Consider the following 19,413-nt stretch of genomic DNA (forward strand, 5'->3'; position numbering starts at 1 on the left):
TGACAGAGGAGAATTTAAAAAAAAAAGCACTAAAGAAAAGAGTGGTTAAAAATGAAAAAGATTTGACTAAACTCTGAAGGACTACTTGATAAATCTTCCTTTCCACTCCCCCTGCTGTTTGGGTGTGCTTTGAGTTTATCTGGACAGGCAGTGATCATTCTAAAAGCTGCATTTGCCAAGTAAGTGCTACAGATACAAATATGCCTGTTTCTTAGAGGCTCAGTGCACCAGAGGATGGTACTTTGCCAGGGCACTGATGTGGCTCATTTTCGCACTTAAGTGACAAAGCATTCATCAAAATTGAATGACACCAATTAAAATTGGATGTAGCTCAGGGAATGGTGGAGCAAGACGTCATGTGCTGTGACCTTGGTAAGAGCACACATGACTGGTCTTTTGTTGGATGGTGCAGCCCACGTGTCCTGAGCTCTTACTGGAGAGATGCTTCCCCAGAGTCCCAGCTCTCAGATGCAGGAAAAGCTGCATGCCGTCCAAGATGTCAGAGCTGGTGTTTGTGTGTGTTTCCATGTAGACACAAGAAAGGGAGAAAAAATCCATCTCTTGTGTGCATTACTGTCTTCACATGTTATTTGAATACCATGCTCACAGGGTTATGTCTCATCTATATATTGTGTGAAGAAAGTTTTCATATCTTTGATTTGTCGACATCTGCACAAAAAACGTACCAGAATATACAGTAGTGAAAGACTCTATTCTTTATGGCCTTTTCACAATGTCAGATGCAAGAAAGGCCATAGCTCTAAAATGTCTTTCAATTTTGTCGTACTCTTTTTGTTGAGAAACAGTGAAGTCTGACATGATACAATCCCTTGTACATGTTTCTTCTTTCACTGAAATAGTGGCCTTTCTCCATGAATATGGAATGTTTCCCCCCCTTCAGTACCCACCTGAAATTATTTCATAACAAAGGAATCAATAAGTCTGAGTGATCTGTACCACTCAGAGGTATGCCTATTACATTTTTACATTTTACCAGATAGTAAATCAGACAGTACATTGACATGGACAGTTAAGTCGAGCCATTGTCATAGCTCAATTAGGTCATTTAATCGGACTACTGTCCTTGTCCCAGTATACAAGCTCCAGGGTATAATCTATTTATTGAAGGAAGTTTGTCAACTACAGTAGGTGGCCATATACACCCTTTCAGCTAGTTACTATTGGACCATCTTCTGGTTGACCTACTAAAAACCTATGCCAAAACAACACAGCACTACCACTTGCCATGTTGATATCTTCATCTTGTTTCCTTCCCAACTTTCTTCTGCCCATTTATGCAGTTGAAGATCTGGGACAAAGCTTGGCACGAGAACTGTGGAGCATGCGCAGGGTGCCCAAGCCAGTTTTGGGCCAGTTCAGGTGTATACATGCAAGGGTACATCCACCCCCACCGTATTATCTAGATGTGTTAGTATTATATGATCTTGTCTAATATGCGTTTTATTTTAACTAACAAATGCATTTCAAAGTACATTTCTTAAATGTTCACAATAAAATCAAAGCATCCTGTATGCATGCATCTGCAAAAGCTGTACCTGAAAACTGCTGTGCATAAATCTAAGTGAATGCAAATGTTGGCCTTTGAATGTGCTTTCAAATAAGTCTAAGTCTCAGAGTGAATATCTCTGCATGTGATTTAGTGTGTGTATGGGTGTACCTGCCTCCATCATTGCTTACATTGGTGCATGGATGTGAATTAATGAGTATGAGCACGTCTGCTTGTTCTGTGGTAAAGTATCTTAGTCCTGTAGCCTTGTCCGGCAAAGCTCACCTGGACTTTGAGTCCTACTGTCACCTCCCATCTCCCTCCCACCATGCTGCCCCCCAGCCCACAGAGCGGACACTCTCTAACCTTTGGAACATCCACAGTGGGCTGCCTGATTCCCAGCGACATGCCATGCTCTATCCCTCACAGCATTAACATAGCTGTGCAAACACCTTCCATTTTGCTCGCATACACCGACAGGGAGGGGAGATTTAGTGTTTTTCAGCTCTGCTGCAGAAGCTGGAGTCCCGTCACATCTCATTGTTTTTTTCTTTACCCCCTGAGCCGAGGCTGGTTGTGTTAGTGAACAATAGTAGAAACGTAAAACAAAATTCAACAGTCAGAGCGTATTTGTGTCCAATCCAATAACACAACAGACATGCATGTGTACTATGTTGTGTTTTAAGCTGTATTACATCATATTCTCTATCTAGTCCACTGCATTGCACCTTAAGTTTGGAAGACAATGACTCACAACATTTTGTGTGGTATAACATCAACAAAGCATCAAAGCACAGCTATGTTTAGTATATCATACCCTATCTAAGATGTCCTATAATATAGTACTACCCTATATATCATCATATCATCCCATATTCTGTCACTCAGTAGGCTGCTGTGATGCCTCTATCTTCAGCTGATGCTGCCCCAGAGTAGGAGGTGCAGGGGTGTAAACGGGTTAAGGACCTGGAGGATTACCTGGGCCTTTGCTACTGCCAGATTCTCTCACTGACTCACTCAGTCAGTCAGGGTGGCCATTTGGCAGCTCTAAAGCATGCTCAGTCTTTGCTCAGAGAGAAATATAAAAGGGCAAAAAGAGTGAAAAAGGGAGGGGTATAAGTTCTCTAACACAGAACTTCACAGGACTACAGCTTAAGAAAGCCCCATTCACAGAAAATCAGTCAGAGTCTGAGTAAAGGCGAAAAAGATGACACGAGATTGTAAACTGTGCAGTAAACTTACTCTTCTCCAACATGTCATAATCTCTCTCTCTCTCTCTGTCTCACTTTTTTCTCCTCCCCACTCTCTCTGAGGCAAAGTAAGCTATCACAGAGGTGCAATCAAAGGCAGCTCTAGATGGCACCTCTGACTGGCATGCAGGGCAGCAACAAGGTCACTTACTCCACTCCAACCAAGAGAGAGCCGCAGTCTGCGCTGGCCACACATCATTTACTGCAGGCTACAAAGGATGGACTCTAACAACACAATAGCCTGCTCTGTCTGGTCTCTGACAGGGCAGTAGAGACGCTGTTCATATAAGTGTCCCAATACTGAACTATAAGGAGAGAAAGAGGCAAGTGGAGGAGGGGTGGGGGGTTGGAGGGTGCATGTTTTCTTGCTGAGCCCAGAGCAGCATCCAGAGAGCACGCTTGGCAGTGATCCATGTGTCCCTTGGCGTTAGTACTGCAGTCACATTACATTTCCCCTCTGTACTGGATTGCTGTGTGCCCAGCCGACGCTGCCGTCCAGGACACGTCGAGTCCACTTTAGACGTTAGGCTCTCTGGCTCGAACTAATCCAACAGCTAGCAAACTGGAGCAGACTACTGGGTATATAATTGTGTTAATAATTCAGATTGACTATGAATGAATGAGTGATGGTCCATGAGTTCATGGTTGATGAGTGTATATGCGCAACTATTTGCTGAAAGAACAAGTACAGCTTGCTGACATGAGTGTTCTTCGACAAAAAGAAAGCTTTCCAGAGACTGGTCACTTCCGCTTTGCTTTTACATCCTCACACATTTACCACAGAGTAAGAACCTCGAAATTCATGTAGAGCAGATTTACATGTTACTAATGTAATAAATATATAAACCATCACATATATATAAACGCTGCACGAGCAGCTCCTCCTACTGTCTCCGTCAATAGCTGCTTGAAAGTCAGATGACTTTATATACAGTATATACGTATATATGTATTCTTTGACTTCCTGCTCGCTGCTTGCTGATAGTGACAGTCACACTGAGACATGTGCCACATACTCGCTGTGCTGATCTTGCACCAATTAATTTCATGAATGACTAACTCGTGTTTGGTAACAAACTCCCAGTGGCTCCAGGCTTACCTCAATAGCCCCCACCCTAACTCCCCCAACATAGGAGGGACAGTGCCAGGAATAGTCACAGGATAATGGAGTCTATAATGCGTAAAAGGAGAAAATAATTACAGATCCAAGGCTTAAGATTAAAGCGAGCAGGCCAGTTTCCGTTCCAAAACCAGTGTGGGTTATACCACTCATGTTGGCTCAAAAACAAAATTAAGATGCATACCCTCTAATGCATTTATGTAGTAAGCAACTTCAAGTTGCAGAATGTCCAAGCAGTCACACAATCTTACAGTGATACATGTATTAAATACAGGCCTGTGAATTCACAGTCTCCTCTCTTGGAATCTTAACTCTTCCTCTCTGAGGAGAGGCCGAAGAACGGAACATTTTGGACAACATTTCAGACAACATGGCCCTGGAGAGCCAGGGCCATGTTGTCTAAAATGCTGATTAGTCTTGGCATGTGTAGAGATAGATTGCCTGCCATATTTTCATTATTTCTCTGGAACCCCCTGGAGAGAGGGCATGGAGACGGACTTGAGCAGGCAAGGCGTAATTAAACTTCCACAGGCAGGTCATGTGATGTTAAATGCTTTGCCACCATTTCTCATTACTTAACAGTGTAGTCTAAATGATACGCTGTCACTGGACAAATTAATTGGTATTTGGTGAGGGCAGTATGGCAGGATTGTCTCCTACATGTGTCATAGACTCTGTGGGACCATCAGAGGGGTGCGAATTATCTGACCCTGATTAACAACATAACTCAAGTTAAGTACATAACAAGTCCGGGTTATCGCACAAGTCGTAAGCAATTCTATAGTATGTAATTTTGCAGCTTTCTCATCCCTCTGACCTTTGAATGCATATTTCTACACTAGCACTACCACAAGTACTGTTTCCTTAATTTGGATTTTTGCCCTACATTTAAAAGACAGCTCATGATGTGAATTAAGGGAAAAGTCCTGCATAAACCATGAAGCAGAATTTTAAGTGAGGTGACGAGAAGTGCACAACATGAGCACGAACATGAGCTAATATCAGAGCCAGAATAGCATTATCCAAGGGCTGTTGCCTCACAAATCAAAATTCAAACCCTGGCCAAGTCCTTAAAGTGATGAAGAAATACATTATAAATATTAAAATAGAGCAGATTTTAGCTGCACAAAAATATGTTTGTGTGTGCGAGTGACCTTGCAGCTCCAGCTCGTCTTACCTCCAAAGTAGGAGCCATCTGAAAGCTTGGTCTCTTTACTGCCTTTAGTGAGCACGCTGACAACCCCGTGCTGTATGAAGTACATCTTTTTGCCTATGGTGCCTTCCCTGATGATATAATCCCTGGGCTGGAAAACCTCAAATTTCAGCTTGGTGAGCATTGAGGTGACAAAGTTGGGGTCTGCGTTGGCAAACAGAGGCATTGACGCCACCAGCTTTCGACAGTTAAAGTTGATGATTTCCTGCATGTGAGCAAAGACAAAGAGAGTGCAGTTAGCAAAACAGCAAAAAAAAAAAAACCTGGGCCTTTTCAACAAGGATATCATAGTACCAACAAAAAAAAATGACAGCTGTGCAGGCATTTCTTTTTTTTGAGCTCCTCTCAGTTTTATTCTTGTTTGTATTTGGCCTCAAGAAACTAAACTGAGGGAAATGTCAAGCAGTCAACAGGCGCCTGAATGTGCAGGACGTTCAAACACAGACAGCAACACTCATATCACCTCTCGCAGTGGCTCGTTCAGCTCTCCCAGGATGCTCTCCTCGTCGAACATCTTGCCCTGGTAACGGTGCTCGTAGTAGTCATGGATTCTCTGCCTCATATCTGCTGGCAGCTTGTGGAAGGACATGTACTGCTCCACCTGTTTGTACTGCGGGGACACAGAGACACATAACAATCACATCAGGAAAGGGCGGCTAGAACTGAAGACAGACTTCAGGAATTAGAGGGCGATAACTTCAGGCCATCAAGGCTAAACAAGTCAAAGTCAACTGTATTGTCCATTTTACCATGTACTAGACATTAGAAAAAAAACAGAATCTAAATGATCTCCGACCCACGGTGCAGAGAGTATACACATGCATAATAGAACAATGATACAAACATACAAAAGATTAGTCCAAAAAGATGTGCATTCAAAACAACAAATGTGCATGAAATAAAGATAAGGCACTGGTAACTTACTAAAAGCAGTGCTCAAGTGTGTTTTTAAAGTTATGTCATGTCTGTTTGTGTTCCTGATGAGGAGAGGGCAGGAGAAATTATCAAGTGACATTAGTTTAAAGTGTCCCGGTGCTTTAACTATTTTCCTGGTGAGGTTGGGGGTGGTCCTGAGATCTTTGGGGCAGAGCGACGGGGAGAGAGAAAGAGAGAGAGAGCCGCTCTATGATGGGTGGTGGAAGTTTAACGTCCAGAGTTGTGGGGGGCGGAGGGGAGAGGTGGAGAAGAGGGGAGAGAGTTCAGTCTTTTGACAGCCCGGTGGATGAAGCTGAAAGCACTTTTCCAGTTTTTGGTCAGAAAAAAAATCAGCCAGAAAACCAATTTAAGTAATTTAGGAAGTCCTTAATCTCCATATCTGATTTAAACGTATTCAATATTTTATAACTCCAGTTCAGTTGCGCTAAATGAGAAGATGCAGATCAAAGTGCACACAGAGAACCTCTGGAATAATAACAGGTAGAATCCTTGACCCTCAGTAAAAGAAGGAAAAACAATTAACCATTCATAAGGCTACAGTGGAGGTGCCCTTTGATCACCGTTTTACACAGCCAACAGATTTCCTACTCAATAGCATGGCTGACCTCAGATGTCCCCTTCTTTGTTATCTGGCTGTAATACTCTAGTCACCATTAATCTTAGAGGAGATCTTCAAAAGGCCAAGCTTTCGGAGAAGTTAATAAGGACAGCTGTCTTATGCACGTCAGATTGCTTTTATTTTTTATTGTGAGAACAGAAAAAGCCGTCTGGTTTCCTGAGAATCAGAGGATGTGTGAAGAGATAGAGAGACACATACTATAAGAATTACTATAAAACATGATGGAAGCAGTGCATTGTAACTATTTTGGAAATAATCTGGTCGGATGCCAGCAAGGATCTGCCGGTAACATCGGCTATCCTCGCACTGACCCACGGACACACTTTAATCCTGCTTCATGCAGCTCCTGTTCTATGGTCAATCCTTTCCCCTCTTTGCCAAAATTAGATGGATTTCCGGTGTTTGACCAAAGCCTTTTAAGTCTCTCACAAACAAAGCAGACAGTCTTTGCATATTGATGAAACAGCTCCTGAGACTGTGACAAGTAACCAGCTTGTAATCATGATTTTTCATGCAATTTTTTGCTACACAAAGACAACCAGTAGAAACTATCTCGGATATATTTATCTACACTACTTATCTACATGCACGTGTTTATTGTACGTATCTGAACAATCAACCATGAACATTTTCATATGGATAAACATGAACATAATCCCTAACAAGAAATACTGCAGAAAAGACCGATTACTGATGTACTCAAAATCTCAGTTCACCTCTCAGGAGTTTCAAGTGGAATATTTGACTATTTATATGTGTCTATGCTGAGTAAAATGACCTGGAAAATTAAATGCTTGCACAAGCATGAATAAGACGCAGAAAGAAGCTTTTAGATATCCAGCCTCTGTGTGTCTGTCGGGAGATGGATGAGCTCTGTCATGGGGTAAGGGTTTGAGCCTTTATCCCTACAATCCCTTTGGCATAAAATTGAGCATTTACTGATCTGATGATGAAATAGAATCCTTGCACAGAGGAACTTTTGCTCCTCTATTCAGAAAAGAGAAAGAAAGCTGTGAAAATAATCACAGAGGTCTCCAGCTGTAGTCTCATTGGTTGCAGAAAAGATGGTTTTTCAGTGTGTGTGATGTCTGGGTGAAGATGACAGGTGTAACCCACATTCTGCATCTTGTCTAATGTCTTTATGTCTCTCGCATTAGATATGCAACGACAAGTTGCTCTGTTCCAAAGACGTGTATTATCATCTCTTTGAGTGTGTCTCTCATCTTGCTTTTTTTTTTTAAACATTATCTTAAAGAAAAAAACACTGTCAACATGTAATAGAGCCATTTATCCTCAGCTTTGAAGCATGTTACAATTTGATTCATCCAGCATGAAAGGGTATTAGTCAAGTGAACAAAGAAGGAGTGTCGTGGTGCTTTTATATTGTGATGAGTACGATTGTTCTTCAAAGAAGCGCAGTGGTAGTGTCTCATTTAAAGGCACCTCATACTCACTAATCACGGCTGGGTCTCACCATCCACGGGGGGGGGGGGGGGGGGGGGGGGTGGTGGCTGATAACAACCCCTGTGATGAGAAATTATCCTATTGCTGCACAGCTGCATCACACTGGCACAAGAGAGAACCCTGCTCTCATGTAATACTCGGCTAAATCAAATCATTGTCAGCATTAAGGAGGTGATCATACCACCATGAGTCCCCCCCACCCCCCCACCTCCACTATGCTCTGAAAATCAGGGAGTGCAGGGTTGCTGTACAAAAACTTAGTTCCATCAATCTGGAAAAACACAAATCAATTGAAAATGTATTGATTAAAAGGCGTTCCTTGTAAGTATGGTAAATGTGTGTACGCTTAGTACAGAACAGAGGTGTAAAGAGGCACAACAAGTCTGACTATGTCCAAAGGTAACATGATTCTCTTACCAGCACCCCTAAAGGTTAGGCAACAGAGACTGACCTTCCCATGCAAACAGCACGGCAGCTGTGGTAACTTTATTGGACCAAGAAATCTTAGAAAAACCACAGCATTTTGTCATTACACTTGCATTTGTGTTTTTTTATTAATGCAGTCACCTGTTTTTGTACCTGTCCTGCCAAGGAAATGGTATTGAATAAAATGCATTTAACATTTTAAAAAAATGGTAGAAGAAAAATATGCAGATACTTTGGGTGAATTTAATACTAAAATGTTTGGCAGCTCCTGTTTGCTATTGAGGGTGATGTTAAATTTCACAATGTCAATTCTGCATTGTTCAATGTTCTTTGTCCTTTAAATGTCAGAAGCCTTTAAATAAATACCTCTTTCAATGCTATTGGATTGTGTAACTGCATTAGTCAGAATATTTTCATCTATACTTTAAGTACATTTCTGTTACCTACTTCATTCAAAGTACATCAAAGTATAGAGGTTTTATAATTTATGAGGTTAAGTCAAATTACTTTCATCGCCTTGGCAATATTGTGCAGTGGCATACTATGCCCTCTGAGCTTTACAGAACTGCATCTGCCTGATATTTTATTTCACAAATCCTTTCCCTCTCTTTCTCACTTTTGATCTCTCTCCACACAGCCATCCTTTGGTCTATTTCCCACTCGTACTTTTCCTTTTCTTTCTTTCGCTCTCATTTATCCTGTTTTTCATTTTTCCCCAAATCCCTTCTCTCTCACTCTGCTCTCCAAGCAGATGCACATTTTTTACCAAACAAAATGAATGAATAATGCATCTTCTAAAAAGAGATGTCTGCCACTTAATCATACTTTCTAAACATTTATTTTTCCCCAATGTTTTCTGTCCTTTTCTCTCTAACCTCGGCCCATGTGTATGGATCATATAATAAGGCTGAGTTCTTTCAATGTGCATTCACCGGCTGTGATGTATGTGTTGAGGGACAGCTCAGTCTGGTGTGAAATAGTCATAACACCTTTGGATTCAGGACTTGCAGTTGCACGCATGGAGAGCCCTTAAAATACTGTATTAGGATTTATACTACAGTGAGACAGGTGCTCACATTAAATGTCTGATACCTCATATATTTCAACTAATTATTCCACTAGCCATGGATAAGTCCTGCTAATTGTGGAAGCACCAATTACATGCTCTACTTGTGTGAAACTGCATCAAGGTTTTAAGCCATGCTGGCAGTGTTTCTCCAGGGAGAATAATGTGGGTCCATCATTTTGATCCAGACTTAAATATCTGAATGACTATTCAAATGGATTGCTGTGACATTTTCCAAAGAGGTTCATTGTGCAAAGATAAAAAGCATTATATCATCGGTGACTCTGACTTTTCACTTAGTGTTCTAATCATATCAAATTCAGATTTTAGACATAAAGTGCTCTGCAAAATAAATACATTCCTATCAAATGTATTTTCTTTACTTTTAAGAAGCACATGCTTAAAGCCCAAACTATAGTTAAGCAAACATTATAACTCTTAAACATTAGAATGCTAACAATATTATTGTGAGCATAGCATTTTACTTACAGGCGCCTCTGTCTTTGGGTCAATCAATAAATTGTTTATATTGCTGAAAATTAAAAAATAAATACAAATAAATCTCATGTTACTTTCTGTATAGCCGGTCTAGACCATCGTCCATGTAATATCAGATTGTATAGAGAGACCAAATTACTTTCAAAAATGACCAACACCTGGCAAAAATGGCGAGGAAAAACTGGCTTTATACTGCAGTAACCTTAACCAGACCCAGACTATTGTTGAACAACCATGTGCCATGACCCTTTAGGTGGAAGAGTTGGACAGAAATAGAGTTAAAATGAGTGACAGGGATAGTGACAAACCAAAAGACAGGGAGAGTAAAGCCTTTCAGAGCTGAAAGCATTGAAATGATTTGTTTTTATTTCATCAACAGCTGATGTCAATCCAAAGGAAGGTATGCTTCAAATGCTGCAAGAAGCATAATGTGACAAGTAATCTACAGTATATTGACAATGTTTGCACCTTTGCTTTGGCCTGGGTTATTGGCTACACTGACAGAGCGGCTACATCATGGAGCACCTCTGGCACATGTCAACAGTAGTTGACTCAACAGTAAAAGTTGTGTGGCAGACAGAGAGGAAAAGGGAATGTAACAGGGTTTAGATTAATGCCATCCGTCAGGTCCCAGCTAATGAGAACGACTCTTACTGTAAGGCACAATCAGATTAGGTTCTTCAACTTGTTGACAGCTGTGTCCTTGGGTACATTCATATTATGACTGAACATCTACAAGGCACAGACAAGTTATTTCTATAGTCGCATTAAACTTATATATTTTCATTCTATCTCAACATCGAGCAACACAGAGGGAATATTTTCTATCAATGAGACATACACAATCTGAATGTGTAACTCATTCTCTGACTGCATGAATCCCTTTCTTGCTCTCATAGGTAGAGAGTCACAACGTGTAAGTTAAAAAAAAAGTCTGCCAAAGAAAAAAATCTCTCAAGCCTCTTCAACCTCAAATAATCAGCTTTGGGCCTCTTATTAACTATTCTCTAAAGAGCAGTGTTTAATTGCCAAGTGTTGATTAGAGATTTACAGACGAGGGGCTGCAGCACCTCATTGTCATTTCCTTCGTAAGTCATTTGGGACCAGCATGCCACAACACGCTGCTCATATACAATTCCCTCCAGAGCGTCTCTAATTTCATCACTAGCTATCCAACAACAACTGAACATCACTCAGTGATCCCACGCTGAATCATATCATTTTAATGCTGTTAAATACTTGCAAGAAATAAAATACTCAAAAGGATATGAGAGCGTCTATAAAATGAGTACAGACAAAAAGGATCACATACAAACAGAGAAGATTATCTATTTTGTTTGGCTTTCATATCACCATCTGCATTCATCCACACTGATGAGCACAGTGACAGATATATAGCGGCTTACAGACATCTGGAGCAATAGGCATGCCCGCTTTGTACAGCCATCTTGTGCACCCAATCTGGACTAAGGTAATTCTCGGGTTCCCAAATCTTTCGTCTCACGACCCCCACAATAAGGATGCCAGAGACATGGGAACCCACACTGTCCCTGGAGGGGGTTTAAGCATATAACATGGTGTACACACAGATGCACTAATGGGCCTATCCAAACACTGGGAACAAAAAGGAACAACACAAAAGAATACAAGAGCCTAAAAACCGCAGAATTATTTTATATAGTATTTCATCAAAGTTGCAGATGGTTAACCCATTGCCTCAGACTGTGGTGAACAGCGGAACTGCTGGATAGAATGAGAGGCTAAGAGACCCCAACACTAATAGTATTATACTATTGATAATACTAATTCTGCACAATAACAGTTAATGCAGTAGTAATTTAAAAGAAAAAGAGAATCTGAAAAAAGGAAAAATCAGAGTTGCACGTTATTCTTGAAGTGTCTTGTAATATAGTAAGTATAATATGTTATATATAAAGCAACAACTCCCAAATAACAAATGGTTCAAAGCAATGTGAATGTTTTATTTTAGGATTTAAGGACTTTTTAAAAGATAATTGAACGATCAAATCAACAAAAAATGAATAGAATGTTTGTCTGCCCCCATGAGAATGTGAAATGTTCTGTGTCAAAGCATCCTTTAGGAAAACATACACTCTAGCTAGCTGGCAGGGAGAACAGAGTTCAGTAAAGATATCTCTGCTTTTAATTGGAAAAAATCCCAGGACTCGAGTGCTAGCTTTCTGCATCACTAGCACAAGGAAGTGAAGCCTCTTTTTCATTCAGATCTAAGATGTACCCACCCTAATCAATACAGTCAGGAACATCTGCTACAAATTGAGTTTCAAAAAGGTAGAAAATGCAATAATTCTTCCCTACTCTGCAGCCGCAGGATCTGTTTACACACAGCGTAAGACTGGCATGAGGCATGTATTTTTAGCAGAGAGAAAATGAATCTAATAAAGTCCTATTACATCTCAGTGGGGGCCACACTCCAACCCCTAGCATTTAGTGTGATTGTTGGGCTCTCCATTTTGTGTAACAGCTAACAGGCTGCCTGATTACTATTTAAGAGCTCATTTGAGTCTGCTTGCTAGCTTCTGACAGCTACGGCATTTATCACATGGTGCGCATTATAATAGAATTCTATTCAGAAAAGATTATACTGGGGCTTTCTGATGATAATTTCCACCATCTTTGAAGCCAAAGCCTTATCCCCCTCGTTTCATATTTACTGTCTCTACACTCCTAAGATTTCTTCATAGACTGATTTTCTTCATCATATTACCACATAGACATTTTGCTGGTGTGTTTTTTCCTGACTGGTATTTGACTGTTACCTGGACATTATCTCTGCATGTCACCGGACAGATGGCTTCTCATCCTTGCAATACAGCCACGTGTGTTTGAAAGGACCATGCTCCACTTTGAGCATCAACCATCACAGTTAAACAGTCATACTGCTCCATGCTTTAATTTCCTGTTACTGTGACGTACACGCACACTTGAGTATTTATAACAATTGTATAAAAATCAAAGTATCTGAACATAATGCCATCAATTCCTGCGGCTGCACTGCATCTACACAACAAATGAGCGAGTCACAACTCTTTCAACTTCACAGACTAGAGGTTTATGCAAATGACGCAGTTTTGTAGCCTCAATGACGGCTTTTTTGGAATATCAACATGGGCAAATTTGGATGCCCAACACATAAAAACTCCAAAAAGCAAACTACAGCCATCCATTTCAGCTTGCCAAAGGAAAAGCTACTGGTGGATATTCCAGCGTTTTCTAATGAGTCAAACTGTCTAATTCTTCATATTTCACAGTCTGTAATCTGCAACATCAGCTATGCATGTGTTGAGTCAGCCCGCCAAATTAAGTATTAAAGGGAGTCTCTGAACACTGTGATGTTGTTTTGACACAAAGACATCGAGACCAAGATGAAAAGCTGCTGGTAGTTATGTTGACTTTAAATAGAAAGTTATTTGTTCCTCTTAATTTTCATGACACACTAAAAACAGGAACAGCCCATTTATGTCATCCTGTGTGATATAATTTATTCCAAATACAAACAGTTTTCTTTGTAGCATTAAAGCTCCTCAGCGTCCTTGTACTTTGACAACCCACTCTGAGACTAAGTCTTTGAGTTTAATAACACTCATTAAAGTGCTGTGACTGCACAGATTACTTCTAACAATTTTATTTTCAAAGTATTCACCGTAGCAATAAGAGAGTTTATTTGATTAGTTTATTTGATTTGATGCACCATTATTTCTTACTCAATGTGTCCACTTCCCATTTTTGGGTTTAAAAATACAGATTTCTTTATGATTACCTGATTCCTGTCATATTATGATCTCCTTCTCTTACTGTGCATTGTTTAAAAAAAAGTATATCGATAATCTGCTTGGCTGCAAAGTGCAATCAATTTCATAAAAAAGATATAAAATGCCACCTTACTTCAACAAATGAGACATCATAGAATCAGTCAGATGTGTGTAATAACTTGGCTGAAGATGGCAGATTTGACACTGGCTGCTGTGTTGGCAGTGTATGAGCTCGCATATTTCACTTCAGACTGAGTCCCAGCACACAGACACAGCTGTCCCTGTCATAGTGGACTGTTGGCCATCGAAGAACAGCCACCTGTTTCCTTAAAACCTAGGGGATTGACCAATCGGTTGTCTTTTTCTTGAGTGTGTGGACCATGGTATTAGTCTAACACTGAAAAGGCAGAGTTAAATCTCCTAAAGCAGACCCCATTGTCACACAACCAAAGCAAAGGCCAGTGACAGAAAGGTTTATGTCTTTGAAGGAACTAACTGTGATAAGCAGAAAGGAGGAGTGCGTGTTGTACATTGTTGTAGAAATTACTTCTTTCTGGCTCCCACAGCCAGATGAGCACATAGAAACCGTGCACTCATACAGAGCCTTATCAGTGAGGCATGAGGAGAGATAAATGAGAGAATCCGCACTCTTTAAAATTAATTGCGGTCTGCAGTAATAACCTCTCTGCAGGCAAGCACCGTGGGAAGCTGTGGGAGCTCGGGAAGCTCTTTCTAGCTGGATGGGGGATTCTTAAGGTGCCTTAGGGGGTGATCCCACAAACAGCAGCAAATGGCTCTGGTAGCACATGCTGACTGGTGCTGAGACAAGCCAGCTGTTCAGTCTTCTTGGCAGCCAGGCTTCAGAAGCAGAGCAGCAGAGGGGTGGAGCATGCCAGGCCAGAGGAAAGTTTTCTCCCCTCTGCTGGAGAACGGCAGTTTGTCATGTTGCATGGTAAATTTATTGGATCTTTCACCTTTTTAGCTGGTGAGAATTTGGTAAAAAAAAAACTGGTTTTTGTTTCTCATCCCTTGATTTGTGAGGTGTTCATTTATCCAGTGCACTTTTTCACCCTTTGAAGATTTAGCAATACACCAATTACATCAACTAATCCGTTCCTCCACATGTCCGCTTTCTTTTTATTCCCACTCTCCTCCTCTCATTCGGGTGGGTTCTCTGGAGCCTCCATTCTCTGGAGGTAATTCCTCCAATCTCCTCCTCGCTGGAAATGTTGGGAAAAGTTGCAGCTCAGCTCATTATCACCCACAAAGGGCAAGGGACTGAGAAGCACAGCTCGACCTTCACAGCCAGCTGTCTGGGCTTCCCTTTCGAAGGAACAAGGGAGGATGGGGTTCCTTTTCTCGATGAGGATGATTTCACAGCAAAAGCCAAAAAGTGGGCTCACAAGAGCTGAGAACACTTGGACTCCCATTTCAGAATGGCCTTACTATTAATGCAAGTGCTTTTTGTGTTTGGTGGTGCAGAAAAGAGATTAAATACAGAGACAGAAGTGACGAAGCCAAAGTCAGGGTGTCTATAGCTCTGTATGGCTAAGGTTTACGACCAGACAGTGTAGTTGGGAGTCACAGCTTTCATGAAATGTTCAATCCAACTGAGTCGACATGAATTGCATCAGAGCCCCAGAGGATGGTCACTTTATACCTATGGCTATAATCTGGCATATTTACGTGTTGATGTTCACTAATGTGCACTGTCCCTATTTAAATAAATAACTAAATCACCTTGTGAGGGAGAGATTCACACCCCTAGTATATGTTATAAAATTGAATGTAGGCCTGCTCACTCGCTTCAATTAAGTTTTCATATTCATGTTTAGTTCTATACTGCTCTGTTTGATAATTGGGGCTGATGCCGACATATTACAATGACAGACACAAACTAGAATACATATGAGCTACACTACAGCTTTTTAAGGGCAATCAAGTGGAGTTATTATTTTTCAGGTCCATCATACATTAATCATGGGAAAGTTATTTTTAAACCTTTATTTGGGCATTCAAACAGTTGTTGTTTTTCCCCCACTTATTCTTCCTACGTTTGTCAGCTGCATCAATGACAATGTCCGCCTGGATACAGTGTTTATCGATTTGTATAATTTCCTCATATTTTAAAATGTCATATTTTGCTCTGAGTTTCTAAAACATGTGGATCTTCTGACTGCCGACTTGTTAATTATTGTGATAGGTGCGAATATTTCCAACCTTGCAGTGATGTTTGAGGGAGTGAATCTCCCTCATGTGTGCACTAGAACCAAAACCTGTTTAATCCTGGAATCACAGTGCAAAAATTCCAGAACGTGATACGAGTGTCTGCAATGAAACCAGTGTATTGCCCGCCTCTATTATCTTTTTAAAACTTGTATGTTTGAGCCATGTTATTAGAGCAAAGATTTTGGTGGTTTCAGACAAATATTATTGCAGGACTTTCAATTCTGTAGAGGTAAGACAAATTTATAAATGAAGTAGCTTTATGAAGCCCTAGCTACTTTTTCTGAAACTCAAGTAGAAACAGTTGCTATACTTTTACCTGTGGGGCTACCAAGAACATCAGATTTAGCAAAACTAGTGAATAATGATGGAGAAGGATAACGGAAGGGTGTGTGTTTTTTTATGACTACATGCAAAAACAGAAATGCAAAAAAAACAATCTTACAGCTGAGGACGAGGCAGCATCCCACCACTGTCCTCTCTTCACAACAAACAAAGAACACACAGCTGTCCACAACACGTCATGTTCACTCACCTTCTCCTGGTACTGCCGTCGAGAAGAATCCAGGGATTGGATTAGCGCGGTGGCATGGCCGACGAACATGGCGTAGCAGGTAGCGCCCACGATCATGCTGAGGATGGTCAGCCACACGTCTGTCATTCCAACAGGGGGGTACATGCCATACCCAATACACAGCATGTGGCTCATAGCTTTGAAAAGTGCGTAGGAGTACTGCTGTCCCCACGTGTCGTTCTGGATGAAGAGACAGGGTGGGTTAGGGTTAATACACTGACACACTTTATATAGTTCTGTTTTGCTCAGTCACTCTCCTTCTCTCTTTCATAAGAGTGTTGATGGCACATTAAAGGTCAATGAGCAGCCTGACAGCTCACACACAGGCACGCACACATCCAATTATGAAAGACAAAACTAATGGCAGATGTCCACTTCAAACTGTCTTGGGTAAATACAGAGCAGTTGGCAGGGTAAATATACTTTTAGATATGCAAACATTTGGAACAAGCAGATTTTTGGGCAGGAGCCTAAAACAGAGCCCTGAGAAGTGAGCGAGCGAGACACAAGAGGCTTGCATGACAGTAAGTAGGTCAGCTATTTAGAAAAATGTGATTTCTCTGAGAGTTTTCTCATTTGTAGATAAATTGCCCTTTTTTCCTTTGGATCCCAGTGGTAGTTTCATGGCAAATCAATATCAACCCTCTCCTGGGGGTGACAATGTCCAAATGGCTTTCAAACTCATTTCCACAGCAGAGAAGAGGAGAGAGATAGTGATTTTATTAGTGCCCTCCTGTAAAGGTAAGGAGCGATGACCACTGCAAGGCAATAGGACAGCTATGGTAAAAGAAGACAAAATATATGTCTCCTGATGATTCTAATCAGACTCAAACCAGCCGTGACTGAGTCAATACTAACAAACTCTGTGTCTGCCAGGTAATCGGAGCCAACCATGAAAAGCTTTTCCAATAGAGAGGTGCCTGCCCCCGAGGCTTGAATTAATTCAGGAAGATATAGTTGTTATTCTGTCACAGTGAGAACCATTATTCTTCGTAATGCAATTAATTAGCCAGTGTTTACTGTGTGAACACAACAAAGTCCATTTTGATCTTAATGAGAGGCTGCATCTCTCACATGGGATTTTAAACTTAGTCCATTGTGAGGGCTCTTCCTCAGATCTTGCACTTCCAGATTCAAGGGGCTGTCTGTGTGTGCAGAAGACGAAGGAGGCAGATAGTAAAAAATCTCTGTGGAAGTTTTGAAAACAAACTCCAGAAGTAGAAAAATATAATCTCATGAGAACTGCATGAAATAATATTGTGATAAAGCATTTCAAACATGAATTTATATTCCAGAGATGCTCACGTGGAGGTTGTTAAAACGGTCAAGAAATGGGAGAGTACATTTTTAGGTTTTAATGGGAGCTATTGAAGGTAAAAGTAGAGTTTGTTATTAAAAATATTTGAAAATGTAAACATGCAAATGGAAAATTAGAGATTAAAGTCTAAAAACGAGGGATGGCAAGTGTCCCTTGTTGGTCTGCAGTAGGATTTTTAAGCCTGCCTTTTCTGCAGTTTACACAATGTTTCACTGTTTATGCAGGATACAACAAAGAGATTAGTAAAGCAATCATATCTTTGTTTTCACTGCTGCAGAGTAAGACTTCAAATTGGATCTTAATCCATGCATATTCTACTGTACCTTAATGATGAGCCACAGTTTATATTATGTTGCCTGACAGCTCTGGTTTATGTAACTTAAAATAATCCCCTTGCAACTTGGCTCTGCATATGGAGCTAGTTGTAAAATGCGTCTTTCAATGGCGGGGAAGGGAATGAAAAATATAAAAAATAGAACGGGGGAATAGAACGAAAGCTTGACATCTTTATCTGATGTCTTGATCCATTCATTCAGATCAATAATTGCCAAAGAGGTTTTTGTTTTAAAATGACTTGATCTCCAGTACTGAGAATGTCCCTGAGCAGACCAGCCTCACCTGAGTGTGATTATCTAGGAACAGGCAGGTACAGAAAATGAGCTAAAATTAGCTTCAAGTGTGATCATCTAAAGGGACAGTGGTTTGCAGCATCTGTTGTTTCTTATGATTAAATGTAACAAGTGAGCACGTCAGGGAGGCAGCGAGGCATGATGAACCAAATACATCATACCATGAGCGCTGTAAGGACTCATGTGACATCTGCTCTGGCACGCAGGGCTGATCATACAGTTGACTACAGGCTTGTTCATGTTAAACCCAAAGTTGTTTTATCAACATTTTTTTAAAGACATGTTTATTCTGGGCTTTAATCTGTCATCACTCTTTTAATTAATTCAGTCTGTGACTTGAATTATTAAATTACTTCAAAAGAGTCAATCAGCCCGTAATATATAATTGTGATGGCAACATTTTTGCAAAGGACAACTGTAACACTAAATGGCAATAATCCTTACATGGATAATAAAAAACGAATTCCTGCTGGTTGAAAAGGTTTCACAGGCATGGTCAAAATGTTGCCATGAACGCTTTTCAATCCGGGAATCTGTTTTGCATCATGTGGACAGTTTTTCACCAAACTAGTTGTTAACTACACAAAGCCCAAATGTCACCCTATTGACAATTCCATCAATATACTCAGTGGTTAGGACACCACTCTCCTCAGCTGCTTCCCTTTAAGGGTTAAATACATGTTGATTTATTGATTTGTTATACTAGAGAGAGATGCATGCGCTGACGTTGAATCAATCCTACCGAAGGCCAAACCACAAAACCTGACAATAACTCA

General features: G+C 40.7%; 1 protein-coding gene across 1 annotated transcript in view; it reads right to left on the bottom strand.

Moving 5' to 3' along the window:
- Positions 1 to 19,413, bottom strand: part of hcn4 (hyperpolarization activated cyclic nucleotide-gated potassium channel 4) — a 66,604-nt gene that overhangs the window by 15,818 nt on the left and 31,373 nt on the right. Inside the window, exons 5-7 of the mRNA XM_061039339.1 lie at positions 16,652 to 16,870; positions 5,554 to 5,700; positions 5,055 to 5,295 (exon numbers count right to left, since the gene is read on the bottom strand). Coding sequence (XP_060895322.1) covers positions 5,055 to 5,295; positions 5,554 to 5,700; positions 16,652 to 16,870 — 607 coding nt within the window. The remainder of the gene's footprint in view (positions 1 to 5,054; positions 5,296 to 5,553; positions 5,701 to 16,651; positions 16,871 to 19,413) is intronic.

The sequence above is a fragment of the Labrus mixtus genome, chromosome 1 (genome assembly GCF_963584025.1).
Source record: "Labrus mixtus chromosome 1, fLabMix1.1, whole genome shotgun sequence".
Lineage (NCBI taxonomy): Eukaryota > Metazoa > Chordata > Actinopteri > Labriformes > Labridae > Labrus > Labrus mixtus.